Source organism: Bombyx mandarina, chromosome 18, assembly GCF_030267445.1.
Source record: "Bombyx mandarina strain Sakado chromosome 18, ASM3026744v2".
NCBI classification, from domain to species: Eukaryota; Metazoa; Arthropoda; class Insecta; order Lepidoptera; family Bombycidae; genus Bombyx; species Bombyx mandarina.
The window spans coordinates 12,438,053-12,456,830 of record NC_143224.1 but is presented as its reverse complement, the minus strand read 5'-3'; the positions used below and the strand labels follow the sequence as shown (position 1 = coordinate 12,456,830).

Below are 18,778 nucleotides of genomic sequence, written 5' to 3'. Positions count from 1 at the left end.
CGTATATATTACAACACCGTCTGACAAAACCTCATAATCTTTCTGGCTGAGCTGGTGTACGCCCACCTGTCCTGGTGAAATTGGGTAGTTCTCTGGCCTACCAGTAATCCTTACTTTCAAAGAAGAAAAACCTCATAAAGTTACTTGTAAAACCAGCATCCACGGTCTCGGTGTACTTACAGCAGATTCGTGGCGATTGTAAGCGAGCGGCTGTTGGCAGAAAAGTTAATTAACAATAAGCCGCCGCCGAGCCCCGGGGCATATCCGACCGTGGCGCGCGCTCTGAAACACCTTTTCAAAATACTTGGAAATTAATTTGTGACAATCACAATTACTCCATGTCTTATTTCTATATAGGGCTGTTTCTAGATAACGTATTAATTACGGGCTGGCTGAGAAGTAAAATCATGTATTTAGATGAGAGTAATTTTAAATTTTTTATGTTTAATTTATACTATGTAAATTGAAAAAAAAATTATTCAGACATCCGATCCTAAAATAAATATCTTAGTAATAGGTCTTTTTTTTATTGCTTAGATGGGTGGACGAGCTCACAGCCCACCTGGTGCTAAGTGTTTACTGGAGCCCATGGACATCTACAACGTAAATGCGCCACTCACCTTAAGATACAAGTTCTAAGGTCTCAGTATAGTTACAACGGCTACCCCACCCTCCAAACCGAAACGCATTTCTGCTTCACGGCAGAAATAGGCAGGGTGGTGGTACCTACCCGTGCGGACTCACAAGAGGTCCTGCCCGTAGTAAAAATTAATCCCAAATTAATCTATACCAAATTAATCCCTAATTACGAGACTGCCTCATTTAATCAACGAATAATATTATCAATTTTCACTAGAACATCAAACTCACCCCTATCAAGGAACCTATAAAACTCGAACTCATTTCTCAGCACCGAGCTCTGTTTTCGTCTCTATCTTGCTCGCGTAAAAACGTATCTCTCGTCTCGTTTTAACGTACCAAAAAGGCGAGCCGATTATGTTAAATACTCCCGTTCCTGAATATAAATTGGGCGCTTATTTACAATGACTTATTTAACTGTTAACGATATCGCTTAACGCACTTATTATGTAGATTTTATTGACGTTCCGAACGATATAATGAATTTATTATGAACATAAATAACGTTCGAAATGTTTTCCGTGGAAAATAATGAGTTTGTTTTCGTGGTAGCGAATGGCGACGGTTGTTTGCTCATTATACATATAATCTGTGAACATGGTTTCATTTATACGTCTCCATAACCCGCCATAACCGGAAATATTACAAGATGGTGCACTATGGTAGTGAGCAAAAAAGTCATACATGCGAAACATAAAGAGCAACAGAAGGAAATACCTACGTCTGTATTGTCTTTGGATTTTTTAGCTCGTTCAATATAAATTTGGAGAAGTACAAAAAATAAACGTAATTCGAATTTGCAGAAGAAATTCGACAACAACGTTTGTTTTTCTATCTAGCATGGGCTCGAAGGTTCATCAAGTATTGCAGTGCTATAACAATTGTAATCTTAAAGCCGTATCAAACATCTCCTTGACTTCAGATTTATTTATATCCGAAGCGAAGTAGAAATTTGGTAATAAATAGCTAACAAGTTTTAATCCACCCACCCGTACCTTGTTACATCCTCCACAGTACGATTTACAAAAATAAAACTCAAATTCAAATTAAGAAACAATTTAAAAATTCACTAAAGTAAAAATTTGGTATTCCTTAAGCAGCTAACAAAAAGTTTTATTCCACCCACCCGTACATTGTTACATCCTCAAAAGTACCGTTTACAACAAGAAAACCCAAATTAAAATACAATTTAACACGAAGCCCCCACGAGACTTCTTCAATAAAACGAAAAAAAACCGCACCTTTAACACGCATTGTCCGAGAACGTTCTAACTGCTAATCTCCGTCCTCATCCGGCGCGGGCCCTGTATATAATTCTAATGGAATTTCACAAGGAACAAAAAATAATCGTTGCGAGAAAATTAAGCCATCTTAGGTTAAAAAGTCCAAAAGTGGAGGGCTTACGGGGGCGCAGCCACCCTTCGGGGCGGTATGGATTTTTCGGGGTTACTTCCCGAGCTGAGGCCGGAAACAAGAGGCTTGGAGTCGATACGGTCTCGCGGAATTAGAATTGTATAACGTGTGCGCGAATTGTTTAGGGAGCTTCTACGACATCATTAGTATTTTATATTTGAATAATTGTAAAAAAATATACGGAATTTAATATCTAAAGAATTGTATAAATAAAAATATTATAAAATTTATAAAATATAGATATTAAATATTTCCCAAAAAAATATGACATAAGTAGGTTATATATTGGTTATATATTAGTTATATATTATATATTAGTATAGGTTATATTGGAATGAAATCATATTATAGTGATTTTCTTTAATAATGTATGTGTGTACACCGCAACACATCTGCTGTATCTTTAAATATACTCCACCACTACCGTGCCTTGATGGTAGTCTGACACAAACTTTTGCTGGAGTGGAGCTCCTACAAACGGTACCAATTTTCGTCACAATGGAGTAAATGGTTTAGGATAGCTAGTGGACAAAAATACAAGCATTTGTTTTTATTAACACAGATGTAAATTTGAAATTATCTGCTACATATTGACTAATCAGGCACGTGAGCGGTTGAATCTTCTTTTCATAAATCTTGTAATGGTAGTAGTAGTAGTAGTGGTAGTGGCAATTATAGTAGACGTGGGAGTAGATTTTGTGGTAAGAGATATAGCAGAAGACAATTAGAACAGATTATTATCATGTGTTTGCCTACCTCCTTTTCATTACAATCTGCGTTAAATTTCAAAGATGACCTCAATTTGTAAATAAAATACATAGGTATACCTACTTGGAAGTAAATATTCAACATTATTTATTTCAAAAAATAACGCACGGTAAAATCCTAATCCAAAATTTAAATTCCTGGACAGAAATCTCAATTTGGTGAACAAAGCTTAAAAAAAAAATGTAACCCTCATGAAAATTTGCACCTCCGAAGTCGAGTGTACTCAGTACTAACTTACAAAGAAAATTAAGCTCTAACATCAAGTTGGGAAGATTAAAAATTGTTTTCACAATAACTAGTTTCGTTTTCAGGCTAATTAGAACGGAGGGTTACTGAAAAGTTACATTCGAATTTGAGCATTGTCGCTTGTGCATTAGCATCTAAAATCACAAGCACGGATAGACGTTTGACATAAGAAAAGAAAAAAAGATCTGTTTGTTGATTCTTTTTTTGAAATTTAGAAGAGTTCCTATGCTACAAATGAAAAACGAACTCTAATGAATGCTACAAAAAAAAAGAGAATTGGCAGAATAGTTAAGAATAAGTGGGTAAGGATTGAATTTGAAAAGACTATCTCGAAGGGCTATATCTTTTTTGGGACACTGCTGATATTCACGCATAGCAATCGTTAAAATATTCGGTTACCGATTATGAGTTCGCAGTTCATATTTAATATAACTAAAATAAATAAATACAATATTTATACTACAATATTATAAAGCTGAAGAGTTTGTTTGTTTGGACTAATCTAATCTCTGGAACTATTGGTCCGATTTGAAAAATTCTTTTAATGTTAGGTAGCTGGTTTATTGAGGAAGACTATAATAGGCTTAAGGCTAACATATAACATCACGGTAAGGCCAATACAAGTAGAGCACCAATAAACTCCTTAACATTCTATAATTCAAAAATATTTTCACTTTCTACGTAAATGAAGTGGGAATAAAATTTAGCGATATGCCAAAGTAACTATTCCCTGCGGACGGAGTCGCGGGCAAAAGCTAGTTGTAATATAAGACTAATTTATGTAAAAAAAATGGCAGTAAAGCATTCCAGTTTTAAGAATAGGGCAGCCGTTAAACAATTCTGACTTAGACATCAAGACAAGTTATATTTACGTTACCATTTTTATGTATCCATTTTTATATGTTATCTCCAGTGACAAGTTAATATCTGATAGAAAATCACCTATTTCTGTCTATGCAAAATATTACTTAAGCAAATAATAAATACTATAATTTCGGTAAAAAAATGTGCAATTCACATGTGGTAGAAGGGAAACCTTTAAAAATGTTAGCTTCAAGATAACGAGACGAATGTAAAAAAATCGGGAAGAGGATACTTGTAGGTTTTAGTAATGATAGTGATACAAAGTTTGATAATTAGGTATTTTTTATTTAACTCGTATGTATTACATAAAATTATTGAGAATGTATTAAGTACGAATATTGGGTACGAAGCAGAACACAAAGAGAACTACGAATATAAGAAACACTAATGCTTTCTATCTCATTTTCTCCGGCGTTAAATCTTATGAATTTATGTATCTGTCTCTGTTTACTGTCGCTTTTTCGTGTCATCGACTTTCAAATCCCAACGATGCTAAAGAAGTTTTCACTTCCAAAAAAATTGAGGTTTGAGACATAATTACATGTACGTGACAACGTCAGTCATTTCCGCTATTTTCATCATATTATTTCCGAGGTGGGCTATACTAAAGTAAACTGTAAATAGTTTTTGAGACGCCGGACATATATAAGGGCAGTTAAAACGCGAGATTACATTAAAAAATATAGTTTTAATTAATTATTGTCAGTTCAATATTTTTTTGTTATCGCGAAAATGCCGAAAACTATTTATTTTTAATAATGCAAGCGTATCCGCGAACTAGTATCTAGCTGGTAACACGAAACTAGCTATTACCGTCACCGCGTGAGCTTTCTGTCGAGGCGTCGAGGCGGACTCACTCAGGACCCTCGTCGACACCTCAACGCGCACTGTGCGGCAATCCCTAGTAGCTATAACATAACTTCCCGACTTAGATTACAAACATAAATCAGTGCATCATAATCACAACACCGTAGACATTGAGAGGTCGAGCTTGAAACTTTGTCATTAGAATCTGCCGAGTTCTGACGCCGGATCTTCATAGTGGGTCGCGATTTTGATCCGGTAGTAGACGCACATTCAACGTATCTGCCCTTGAGTTGGACTGCTGTGCTCTCTTACCCGTTACGAAAAATACTTGTAGGACTTTCTGTAGTACATAACACTTTTTACTGGTGATAGGACCTTTTGTGAGTCCCCACGGGTAGGTACCACCACCTTGCCTATTGCTGCTGTGAAGCAGTAATGCTTTTGGGTTTGAAGGGTGGGGCAGCCGTTGTAACTATACTTGAGACCTTAGAACTTGTATCTCAAGGTGGGTGGCGCATTTACGTTGTGGATGTCTATGGGCTCCAGTAACCACTTAACACCAGCTGGGCCGTGAGCTCGTCCACTCATCTAAGCAATAATAAAAAAGAACTTAAGCCAAACACATTTATTGCTATTACGAAACAGCTTCTTAGTAATTAAAACGACTGACCATCCGTACTCACGTGAAACCGTACAGCAAAAATTGGAAATAATATATTTAAGTATTATTAATCAAAAATGGCAAAATTAAACGACTCGCCAAAACTGAAGAGAACATCTTAATATAAATAAATAGTCTTATTGGCTTATGAATTATTACTTATGAAACTTTTTTGAGAGCTTTAGTGTCGTTTCCAATAATTAATATAGTAAGGCCCTTAAAATTTCGAGATGTAAGATTACACAATAGTTTTTTTTTTGGATAGAAACAGTATAAGCAATGTTTTACAGTAATCAAACCCTCAAAAACATTTGCACAATATCAAATTCGATAGCCTTAACTAACGTATGTAACAACTCACATAGTAGGCTTGCCATTCTATCGAAGTTACACTTCTTTTTTAGAAGGAACGATTACTGGTGGTCTTGAGGTCTTTCCAGTTTCACCTGGACAGATGGGCGAGCAAAGGCTCAAACAGGAGGGATGGGATTTGCTAACAGCTACCCGAGCGCCTCCGGAGGAGACCTAACAACTCAAGAGCAGCTGCTTCGCTAATGATTCTACTACCGGATCGGAATCGCGACCCGTTGAGAAGATCCGGCGAGAAACTCAACGGGCTAATATATAATACTTCTCAATAAGATTTCCATGTTAAAATTTATCTATATATTAATACGTGAAGCAAAAACTTTGTATCCCTTTTTACGAAATTTGTGCGGACGGAGGAGTATGAAATTTTTCACACTTATAGAGAATACAGAGAAGAAGTGCACAATGCTATTATTTTTTAAAAATAATGCATAAAAGATGCATTAAATCAATAAAGAAAACATTACACACACTTCATACCATGTATTTGACGCACACATGCATGCATTACTATTTATTGTCAAACTTTTGTTCTTGACGTCTGTTGTCAAATTGAAATTAAATATTGTTTGTCTTTGCTAAAAAATTTTAATGTAGTCTTTGCGAAATTTGCGATTATAGAGGTATAAAATACAATCATAATAGTGTACAAACTTACAATTCCAATTAATTATAGTCGAATTTCGACTACTGCGGGACCTCTAGTTATCATAAATAGACAAAATGCTTATTAAAGTTTTCCGTTAAATACCTCCGCATTCAGTAAGGCCGTATCAGAAATAACTAATATACCGGTTAAAACGAAGCCGTCTGTTCGTTTCAATGTTATGTTTGTCGATAAGGAACGACGAGTAGGCGGCGTTTCGCACCTCGTACAAACACTTCCACGCGCGCCGCGACAAATTGCGCTGCCACACAAAATACAAGCTCAAGCGTTTTGGGTTTTTATTCGAGTGGATAGCTTCGAACTTCGTGCGGACCTTTTAACCCGCAGACACAGCTCGCCGAGTTTCTCGCCGGATCTTCTCAGTGGGTCACGTTTCCGATCCGGTGGTAGATTCTGCGAAGCACTGCTCTTGCTAGGGCTAGTGTTAGCAACACTCCGGTTTGAGCCCCGTGAGCTCACCTACACGTTAGGGCGAAGATGATATAGCCTCTCAAGGTTATCAGTATAGGTAGGATAATAATAATAAAAAAAGTGCAGACCGGCAGGTGAGCTCACGGGCTCAACCTGAGAGAATTGCTAATGCTAGCCCCAATATGAGCAGTGCTTCATACATACATACAAAAATAATTTCTCAGCGTACATATAACTATCGTTATTCTTGTATTATTATTAATTAATAAATAACAAATCAAAATAATTTAACATAAATCAATTGATACAGTAGAATAAATCTTCCAATGCGCTTGGAAGAGGCACAGTTCCCAAGATACTGGCTGGGTTACCACGTTGGACAGCCAGACTCACTCTCTGTGCAAAGTATCAGCCAGCCTTAGCATCACGTGTAGCCTTCTTCAAGCGTTTGGAGATTTTTAAAATTTTATTAATTGTATTTTTATATATTATTTTATTTTAAATATTATTGTATAATTTGTAATATTAATCTTATTGTACAAAAACTTTGTTTGAGTCACGATAAAAAAGACAAAAAAAATCGCCTCTATTTCACACTTGTGCCAAGCCCTAACAAACTGGTTCCACAGCGAAGGGTTGTCGCACGCACACATGTGTTGTTCAACGGTTACCATTATATGCGAGCATGTGTGCGAGCGGTTACACGAACCAATAACCGACAACCCTTTCGGATAAAGGCGAGTGTCCATTGCCGGACGATAAAGATGTGTTAATTTTTCTGTTGAATATTGAAGATATCTTTCCACTATTGACTTCCGAAGCTGTAACTTTAATTCAGGATCCACACTAGCGGGATACTACTACACAAGAGGGATATCTATACTAATAGAAAGCTGTGACTCATCTTTAGGGTCGTTTGAGGCATCAATGACGATAGTGACTGAAGATATGAATGGTTATCAGTTAATTTAATTTAATATCTATGAAATAATTATATTCTTAAAATTTCCGCGTATCGTAGGCATTATTAAAACTATTTTTAAGGCTTAATCTCGGATTTTATATTCCATTCTCCTTTCATACACGATTTTCGTGGTACTGATGTTTGGTATTCCACGACACTTCAATATTGTGTTAACATCGGTAGATTTCTGTAAAAACACTGAACGCGGAATAAGACCGTATTAGTAGCTTTGGAAATGCTTTAAGACTTAGTTGAGGCCTCAAATGAATTAGTGGTATCTATGATTGCGTTAAAACCAATCCTCCCTTCGGGCGTACCTGAAATAGCCCCTTAGGCTATAAACAATATAGGTAGGAAAAAAAGGCTATAATGAATATGTAGAAAAAAGGCTATAATGAATAGATAGATAGATAAGATCGCCATCTAGTGACAGTAAGAACTTTCACATACATTTTAAATTTTAACAGTGTTATATTCTCCATCCGAACTTCGTCAATTCGATAAATGCAAAAGTCATTCAACCTTTGCTTGTGGTAGGACGTCTTGTGAGTCCACACGGGTAGGTACCTACCACCACTCTGCTAATTTCAGTCGTGAAGCAGTAATGCGTTTCGTTTTGAAGGGTGAGGCAGACGTTGTACTGTAAAAACTGAGACCTTAGAGCTCATATCTCAAGGTGGGTGCCGGCATTTACGTTGTAGATGTCTATGTGCTCCGGTAACTACTTAACACCAGGTGGCCGTGAGCTCGTCCACAATTCTAAGCAATAAAAAAAATTGATTAAATTAAATAAACTCTCACACATGTACACAATGAGACAATCTGTCTGTTTACTTTTAAAAAAAATAGCTACAGTTGTCGACTTTTGTTAGGACACGAACCTAACTGGAGGTCCGCGGGCGTGCTAATAACCCGGCTAATATCCTTGTCTAATTTGCAGTAGCGCTCCGCGAACGCCCGCCGCCAGATCGATACGGAACCATTCTATGACCCACATTACAGCTGCCAAACACGGCCTGCGTTGTCCCGAATCTCTTTGTACAACAATTAGCGAGAATTTAATTTAACATTTTCTGTAAAAAAAACAAAACGTCTTCGACAATAAAGCGGTATGTGAATACTATTGTTATAAGTAAGTCTACGCTATAATATTTCCTAATTCCATCAACTTTTAAGGCCAGTTAACGGGCTGCGATATATCTTGGTCTCTAACATTAGTATTATAGTATCAATGGGCGATGTTAACCACTTACCACCGGGTATGATATTCGCGTCTGCCATCGTCGGTACTAAATGTAGTCTCCTTCTTTTTCTTCATCTTATCCCACTAGATGGGGTCGGCACAACTAATTTTTCTCTTCCATTCTCTTTTATCAGCCATCATCTCATCACTCACTCCTCTCTCTCTCTCATATCGTCATTCCCACACTCCATCCATGTCATCTTCGGTCGACCTCTTCCCCTCTACGTCGCTACTAAATGTAGTAGTAAAATAAATTGTGTTTCCGTTAGGATTATGTATAGAATTCAATATAATTCAATTTTGATGAGTTCGTTTTAGTAAGGAACTTTGCTTTATTCTTGATTACCGTTTTAGACAGTTGGGTAGCAGATGAATAGCAATAAGTGACTTTCGCGCATGGATATCAGCAAGCCGATGCTTAAATTTATTTAGGTATTTTTTTATTTTTTTATTACTTTCTTCTTCTTCTCACTTTGGTTTGCTCAATACTGAGGGTCGTGACCACCACCTCGCAACAAGAGCTTATTCCGGATGATTCCACGCCATTTGCTCCTATCTGATATCCTATCCTATTTATTACATTTCATGTAAAATTTACATTGGCGGACTTAATGCCTAAGCCCTATGGCATTGTTTACCAGTCAAGCTGGTGCAAAATAAATGATGGTAGGTGCAATGAAATCTACTTTACTATAATAATAATCTGCTATCTCTTTAATATCTCTCTACTCTAATATTATCTTTGAAAAATTTTCTTTAAAAAATTCCAAAAAACTGTGCCGCTATATATACATATGTGCTTTTGATATCTTTTCAGAACCTAGCACTAATGATAAATAATTTCAATAAACGAATGTGTTTTTCGGATGACAAAAATATATCGCTGTGCCGACCCCACTTAGTGGTATAAGGTGGAGACAAAGAAGAAAAAAAAAAAGAAATATATCGTATCTACACGTCGCCACATCGTTTTGACTTTAAGACTTCTTCCTGAGAAGACGCATAATACTACTGACCCAGGCACTCGTGTCTGTAATTTTCAAGGTCTTTCATATTGCGGCAACGTTCACATTGCCGCAGTGTGTGCAGTCAGTGAACATTGGCTTTGTCGTGAGAAGTGCAGCCGCGTGGTTCGATCACTAATCCCTATTGGAGCACTGTCTCAAACATGTGCCGTTCAAACCTTTTTATTGCATGCACCCTTCGAGTACAAGTCCTATAGATAAAACCGCAGAAATGGCTGTGTTTACCACGTTTTAGCCCACTGAGTTTTTCTCCGGATTTTCCCAGTGGGTCGCAGTTGCGATCCGATGGTAGATTTCGGTAGGCAGCAGTTTGGCTCTGTCCCTGGCATTGCTGAAGTCCATGGGCGACGGTAACCACTCACCATCAGGTGGGCCGTATGCTCGTCCGCCTACAAGGGCAATAAAAAAAAAAAAGATTTTCGTGTAATAAAAATCAAACCCGCAAAATTATAATTTGCGTAATCACTGGTGGTAGGACGTCTTTCAAGTCCGCACGGGTAGGTACCACCACCCAGCCTATTTCTGCCGTGAAGCAGTAATGCGTTTCGGTTCGAAAGGTGGGGCAGCCGTTGTAACTATACTGAGAGACCTTAGAAATTATATCTCAAGCTGGGCGGCGAATTTACGTTGTAGATGTCTATAGGCTCTAGTAACCACTTAACAACCAGGTGTACTATGAGCTCGTCCACCCATCTAAGCAAAAAAAAAAAATCTTTCAGGTTGAGCCCTTGTAGCCGGAATAACCTTAGGCCACCATCAAATAGGTAGGGAACAAAACCGCATCAGTCCGTCACGAATGCTCACGCGCAACCTGATTTACGAACTACGTCTCATCACAGTCCCAGTCCCACATCAATGACCGATAGCTTGAATAGCCTTCAATAACCCTCCTGACAGTGCTTCAAACAAAACCGTTTTTATAAACGTATTTCGACTCGCACAAAGGACCATTCTGTGAGGTGTGAGACTCCTTTTCAAGGATAAGCAAAGGAGCGAACGCTTTGTCTTAGGTGTCGTTTAATCATTCTCGAATTATCGTGAATGGATGTTTTTTTTTTGGATCGTTTAGAATGTCCCAACATTGTTTTGTGCTCCTTCCTAATATCTGCGTTTAAATAATCAGACACGACTTGCTCGTGTTTCAGCGTGAAATGAATTAGAAATCACTGTGTTATTGGTGGCGAGGCCTAATGTGTTGGATAATGCCATCCAGCTTATTTCTGCCGCGGAGCAGTTATGAGTTCCAGTTTGAAATATTGCCTTAGGATTGGGATTGCCTTTAAATTTTGAGCTGCGGTAACTGTTTCGAACCAGATCGGAGCTTGGCGAGTAACCGACCAAAAAAAAAGGAATCTGCGTTTTTTGTACTCAAAGAGAACTAACAATATCATGATGCTTAAAAGAACAAAAATGAGATTCAATCGTAAAAGCATATAAGGTTATGTTAAAGACTAGGGAAACCCTTAAAATTACTTTTGAACTATGATTTTAATAGTATTTTATTTTTATTTTTTTTTATTGCCCTTGTAGGCAGACGAGCATACGGCCCACCTGATGGTGAGTGGTTACCGTCGCCCATGGACTTCAGCAATGCCAGGGGCAGAGCCAAGCCGCTGCCTACCGCTTAATACTCTCCACAAGCCTCGTTTGAAGAAGGACATGTCATAGCGCTCGGGAAACACCTTGGAGGGGAGCTCATTCCATAGCCGGATGGTACGTGGCAAAAAAGACCTCTGGAAACGCACTGTGGATGACCGCAGTGGCTCCAGGTAGTATGGATGAACTCTACTCCGGTGGCGGGCGGTGCGATGGTAAAACCGAGATGCCGGTATCATCTCGAACAATTCCTCAGAGCACTCCCCATGGAACATACGGTACAAAATACAGAGGGAACCGAAGTCCCTCCGCAGACCCAGAGGCTCCAAATGATAATCTCATGGGTTTTCCTATTCTTCGTTAGTTAGTATTAATGGTCTAACATCAATTTTAAAAATATTAACTACATCTGTTTAAGTGACTTGCTCATCTGCCAGAGAAGGCTTTTAAAAGGTGACAACTAAATTAATAAATATAAAAGAAAAAACTTCATCTCATTAGGGATGATATGAGGATTCTAATTCATGAATTCAAATCCAGCATTTACCTTCCAAACATTTTTAAGAACTCGCATTAAAAATGCTCTTGTGTATACAGCTACTTTTATTTTCGGATTGAATATTTAATGGCGATTCCGTAAGATATATACATAGTGCAAAATTGTGTTGTACTAATGGTCGAACCCCCACTAGATGACGCCACAGTTCTCTCTGCTCCTTCTCCAAAAATATCCACCTGCCTCCGTTACGAATAGAAGGAAAACCGCATTTCACAACCGACTTCATAGCTCATGCATTGAAATAACATAACGTTGGTAGAATCCATTATTGAAATTTTTGAGTCAATTTAACTATCTAAAATTAAAATAACACTCTGTGTTTATTTGTTGTATTAGTAATCTTGGTAAAAGGTTAGATGAAATTCTTATCTACTTATTTGGAAGCTATATTTTGTAAATTAATATATGTTACAGGACTTTATTAGTCGATGAGATATTTAATTTTTAGTTTGAGCTGATGAAATGAAGTAAAAAACTAAACTTATTTATTTATTTATTTAAGGATTACCGACAGGGTTTACAGTAAGACATAAAATAACATTGACATGTACCTATAGAGCAATTGGTAACTGCAACTCTAATTAGAGGCAATCACAGCGTGCATTACATTAATATATCAATAGAGATTTAACAATACTATTAATAATAATAAAAAAATAAAAACAAAAGAAAGAAAATAAGGACAGTAATACCCGAGTGCTCAGACCAAGGCCGAGGCTGAGGTTCAACAATAACTTTTTATAATTTTGTTCCTGAATATTGGAAGGGAATCGCCAAATATGTCAAGGTTTTCAGCTTTTCTGACTAGATTATTATAAAGGTTAGTTAGACGAGGAGCAGTTGAGTGCTTGCCTAGATTGGTTCTTGAATCGTTTCCCAGACAACCATGCTCATATATGCTCAATAATCCTAAATTTCTGTTAATTAATACGAATAGCAAACGTTTGAAATTCAATGGTTCCCGCAAATAATGTCATTTTATGTGTTTTAGTATCACTAGATGTTTAAAATTCTAACTCCGAACATAAGCTATTTTTAACAACATTACAGACTTCAAACCGAAACGCATTACTGCTTCACGGCAGAAATAGGCGGGGCGGTAGTACCTACCCGTGCGGACTGACAAGAGGTCCTACCGCCAGTCAAAGAATCTTTTCAAAGAACCTTAACAAAGAAAATCGAATTTGTTTTGTGTTTTTTAAGGTTAATTTAGAAATGTTGTTAGTCTTGTGTCCCTACGTGAAGGGCAAGATAGCCACTATTATTAATGCTTCGGCCTCATGCCTCAAGGGCAGCATTCATACTGTGATGTCTATGAGCTCTAGTAATCAAGCATTCATACTGTGATGCCTATGAGCTTCAGTAATCATTTAACATTATATAGATCGTGCCGTCTAACACATTAAAATGCTAACTTATAAATATTACATTTAATTCGTTAATTACTAAAATAAAATATCTTTTGTTACATAGCTACTTCAACCAAACTGTTTTTCTGAAGACAGCTGGATATAACGTAGATTGTATAATAATATAAAGTACCTGATAATGATCTTGTCACTCACTATCTAAACGAAAGATTTACTAATTTTATTCAATTAAAATAAATCAAGCCCCACTTAATTGGTAAAATTAAAAAAAGAAAGATATAAGCGCCATTCATTTTTGCGACGAACAAAGTTAATTTTCCAAACAAATTAAAATTTTTGAAGTCACTACAATTTACTATGTATTTGTCGTGTTAAATTTTTTGGAACCTTTGGGTCTGCGGAGGGACTTCGGTTCCCTCTGTATTTTGTACCGAATGTACCATGGGGAGTGCTCTGAGGAATTGTTCGAGATGATACCGGCATCTCGTTTTTACCATCGCACCGCCCGCCACCGGAGTAGAGTTCATCCATACTACCTGGAGCCACTGCGGTCATCCACAGTGCGTTTCCAGAGGTCTTTTTTGCCACGTACCATCCGGCTATGGAATGAGCTCCACGGTGTTTCCCGAGCGCTATGACATGTCCTTCTTTAAAAGAGGCTTGTGGAGAGTATTAAGCGATAGGCAGCGGCTTGGCTCTGCCCCTGGCATTGCTGAAGTCCATGGGCGACGGTAACCACTCATCATCAGGTGGGCCGTATGCTCGTCTGCCTACAAGGGCAATAAAAAAAAAAAAAAACCTAATTTAATGTACTGGTACAGGAACCAAATTAAAAACTATGCTTTGAAAAATATTAAAACACTATTCTAACACATTAAAAAACTTAGATATATCTATCTATATATATAAAAGAAGGTCGTGTTAGTTACACTATTTATAACTCAAGAACGGCTGAACTGATTTGGCTGAAAATTGGTGGGGAGGCAGCAGAAGAACATAGGATACACGTTCCCGTGGGACGTGATATAAAACGTGGTATAACAAAACGCAACTGATATGGAATAACAAAATGCAACTGTCAGCTAAACGTAATGTAGTCTATGGTTAATTATAAAAGAATTTTGAAGTTGACCGGTTGATGTGTTTGTTTCGAACTTCTATTAGCTTATTGTGCCGAGATAGGTAATCGTTAAGAAAGCCATGCCGCGACCAACACGATCAAATCTTTCCCGACGAAGCCGTAATGCAACTAGGATTCGAAACATTGCGAGTGACAGGACTGAAGAAGAACAAGAAAATATAATAATAATAATAACAACTAAAATACATGGCCAATAAAGAATCATTACAATACTTGCTTTTTCAATTTACATTAATTATTCAAATAAAAAATGTATCTTGATAAAAGAAAGATCTGCTCATTTATTGCCTATAAGGTGGAACAAAGTTCGCCGGGTCAACTAGTATACCAGAAATTTTTGGCAGGAGAAATTGGCATAACAGTCACACCAACCCGTTTGGATTCGACCATTAGTACAACTGAGATCGTCAGCGCAAAAGCGGCCTAAGCTTACCATAGTCAGCATGGAGATAATGAGTTTTGAATTTACTTTTACACTGCTTCGTAGGCAAAAATAATACGCGGCACAGCCCACTGAGTTTCTCGAAGGATCTCCTCGGTGGGTCGCGTTTCCGATCCAGTGGTAGATTCTGCGAAGCACTGCTCTTGCTAGGGTCAGTGTTAGCAACACTCCGGTTTGAGCCCCGTTAGCTCACCTACACGTTAGGGCGAAGCTGATATAGCCTCTCAAGTCTATCAGCACAGGTAGGAAAAAAAAAAACTAAGCGATCTGTTATCTATGGGTGAAACTAGGGATAGAATGGTTTTGCGTCAAAATTTATTATGTTTTAAATAAATTGCAATATATAAGCACGGATATGAAAATTTTTGGACTAGACCACTTTGATATACACATATTATATATTTTACACTGTATATACATATCAACGGGTATAAGGCTATTTATCCTAAGCGACATTTTTGCGACTTTTTATACAAGAGAGCTATTTAAAGTTTAAAATTCGAAAAAAAAAAATATATATATATATATATAAGTAATAACAAAAAACCTATTCTTCAGCTATTTAAATGGAGTAAAATTAATTGAAGCTTAATTAAGAAGATCGAACTGTTGATGCTTATAGCGAATAAAACGGACAAAGGTCCGTAATGTTTGTAATTTTAAAGATAAATGTCGCGTATCAAGCGACATGTCCCTTAAACCAAATACCTTGTCATCCTTCGATATATCGTCTTCTCGCATTAAAACTGTATAATCTCAAAACTTACTAATTTTACAGGAGAGTGTTTTAAAGGTTTAACATGTGATATTTTTAATAATAATCATCTTTGCAGCATTTATTTCTTATTTTTTATCAGTTACATTATCTGTCTTTTTAAAGTAACATAAAATTATGTACATATTAATTTTGTTAATAGTAATCAAAACATAGGTAAACTAAAACTAAAAAAAAAACTAAAACTAAACTACGCTCTTTTGACAGTATTTATGTGAAAAATACTGGTGATACCAAATGATTCCGCATATTAACTCAATTACGAATATTTTTGGAAATTGTACACTTTTAATGCGAAATATCGACGCTTGAAAGGCAAACGTGACTAAGCGACAATGCGTGAACTATACAGTAGACTAATTTAAATTTGAAATACCTGAAAAAAAATATCTATTTTAACGAATCTAGCTATAGGATTGAAATTATTTTAATAGTCCTAGAAATATTTTTTTTTTGCGCATCGAATATGGTTATTGCCTATCATTAATGTATAAAGCAGTTATTGTCGCTTAGTCACGTTTGCCTTTTAAGCGTCGATATGTATGTAGTTTTTTATGAAATTGCTTTATATCTGATTATTAACGCTATGATTTCCTAGACGCATATGTTTACGGATTATCCTAACGCATCCAAATCTGTGTTTACTCGAATGAGGATTTACTAAACGAATTAAACACTTCAAAATTAAGGACAAAAGCCACATTATAACCGCTTGAACAATAAGAGTAATTTGAGCCGCCGTCGGCATTTTCAAAGCGAACACACAACCTTTTATATCGGCTGTCGTATGAAAATGCTAATTATAATTATAAAAAAAAAACACCACCATGAACATTCAAAGAATTAATTTACACATTTCTCAATAAAGGTCTTCATTAAAAGCCAAAATCAAAACCTTACTCGGTTGAGGTTCAATTACATTAATTGTTGAATCAAAATTATGATGCGTAACTTAAAAAATAATCATAATATCCTTACTAAATACTTTCAGGTATGAATATGTAAATATTTCGTAGAAATGATTCACTAGTGTCTTAATATGGATTGTAACCATTTGCAAAGGTTAAGGTTTTAGTTCAAATGATGCAAATACTTTACTACAATGTTTTTTTTATGATTTACTAATGGCCCGGAGTCTTTTCCAGTTTCATTCATTAGGACAGGTAGTATAATGTAACAATGTTTGTTGTAACAACAGTGTCATGTAAATTTTCTTTTTAATTCTACCGTTTTCAAAATTGTACTTGGCTATCTAAATTGATCTTCATTTCAATATTTCGCTCATTAAAAATCAATACAACTCAGATATCTCGGTACCGAAATTGATAATTCACATAGATATTGCACAACAAACAAAATATATTTTGTCATGAAACAAATCTAACAGTTCAAAGTTGATTAGAAACGATAACGTTAATTTGTGTTTTAGGCCAAAATTACAAAGTTAAATCGCGTGAGAACCTCAAAATACTATATGTATTTACCTGGTGGATGATGCAGTAATGGAGGACCCGGGAGGAAGGCTGCTGCTACTGCGGCTTGAGCATTGAAAGCTGCTGCATAGGCCACACGACTCGCAACAGAGGCCGGCAGAGGAAACTGAGGAGTGTAAGCCGACCGGGGCTCTCTGCTCTCAGATAAATTGAGCACTCTATCTCCATCTCGGCTCTCGAAGTATCTCTCTCTGCTCTCGCGGTTATCGGAGAGACCTAGCAGCTCTTGGATGGCGAATGGAGAGCGCTGGGGTGCTCTGGGAGCGCTTGCGTTAGCGCTCATCGCTTGCATTTTGAGCGAAACAGTACCTGACCACTCGCTACGATCTCAGCTTACATAACTGGAGACGTTACATGTATCTTTGTCTTGTTTTTGGAAATTTTATCACAATATTAGACCATTCGTTTACAAGTCACACTAAATCAATGTTAGAAAATTCACTTAATAATTATTAAACTAGAGTAGATTAGGCCTCGCTTAGGCTACAAGTTTACTTAAAGTTAGAATTTAGGTGCGATTGAAATTCGCGGAAAATTGTTGGTATCGTGTTAAAAACGCGACACGAGCGCTCTGTCCGGCGTCCGCAGCGCTTCTGAGCGGTACACCGCCGGGCGCTTTGTAAAAACGAGAGGACCCCCCTCGGCGTGCTGGCTCCCGAGCTTCACTGTCAAACCATCGTATTTCACCACCCCCCTGATACACGTTACGACGTTTCGGACCTGAAACGCTTACGGCAGCCGCAACGACGAAAGGACGCAAGCGGATCCCCCGTTGACTCACAATGTGCCGTTTCGGAAATCACTCACCAGCCCCCCGGGCCACGCGGGCGGAGCCTACTTATAGCCAATACGGATATTTTGTTACCGCACTCTATTGGCCAGATTTCTTCGCGGGGGACACGCCTACGTGACGCCGCAGTACTCGAAACGGAGCCTTATCGACAAGCGAATTAAACCGACATTGTATTAAATAGCAGCGCTGATATAATTTTGATTAATTGTGAGAAATGAATAGTCCGCGGCGTGGGGGCCAGGTGTCGGCAGACGGGGGTCGTGTACCGGACAGCCGGTATTATTCTATATTTTCTTGGCACTTTGCTTTATTATCGCGCTACTTCAATGGCCTCCTCTGGTACAAAACGACATTCGGTGTCGGCCGCATAATGTGCCATTATCAATCATTGGTCGTGCTCTACACCTGCAGCTCTACCTGCTGGTAGAGCACTTGATGAATTCTTGTAGAGCTTAGTGTATATTCATGTTTCCTGTGTTTTGTGGTTTTTTTTTAATAACTTGTAAATCATTTTTTTAGTTTAGTTTATACG

At 37.4% G+C, this 18,778-nt stretch overlaps 1 protein-coding gene across 4 annotated transcripts in view; it reads right to left on the bottom strand.

Moving 5' to 3' along the window:
• Window positions 1-18,237, bottom strand: part of LOC114250135 (visual system homeobox 2) — a 133,905-nt gene extending 115,668 nt beyond the window's left edge. For 2 of the 4 annotated variants that reach the window (XM_089734696.1, XM_089734698.1), the window contains exon 1: window positions 17,445-18,237. In XM_089734696.1, coding sequence (XP_089590822.1) covers window positions 17,445-17,745 — 301 coding nt within the window. In that variant the 5' untranslated portion in view covers window positions 17,746-18,237. The remainder of the gene's footprint in view (window positions 1-17,444) is intronic. The other 2 variants (XM_089734699.1, XM_089734697.1) reach the window with 2 other exon arrangements.
• Between the last annotated feature and the right edge of the window lie 541 nt (window positions 18,238-18,778).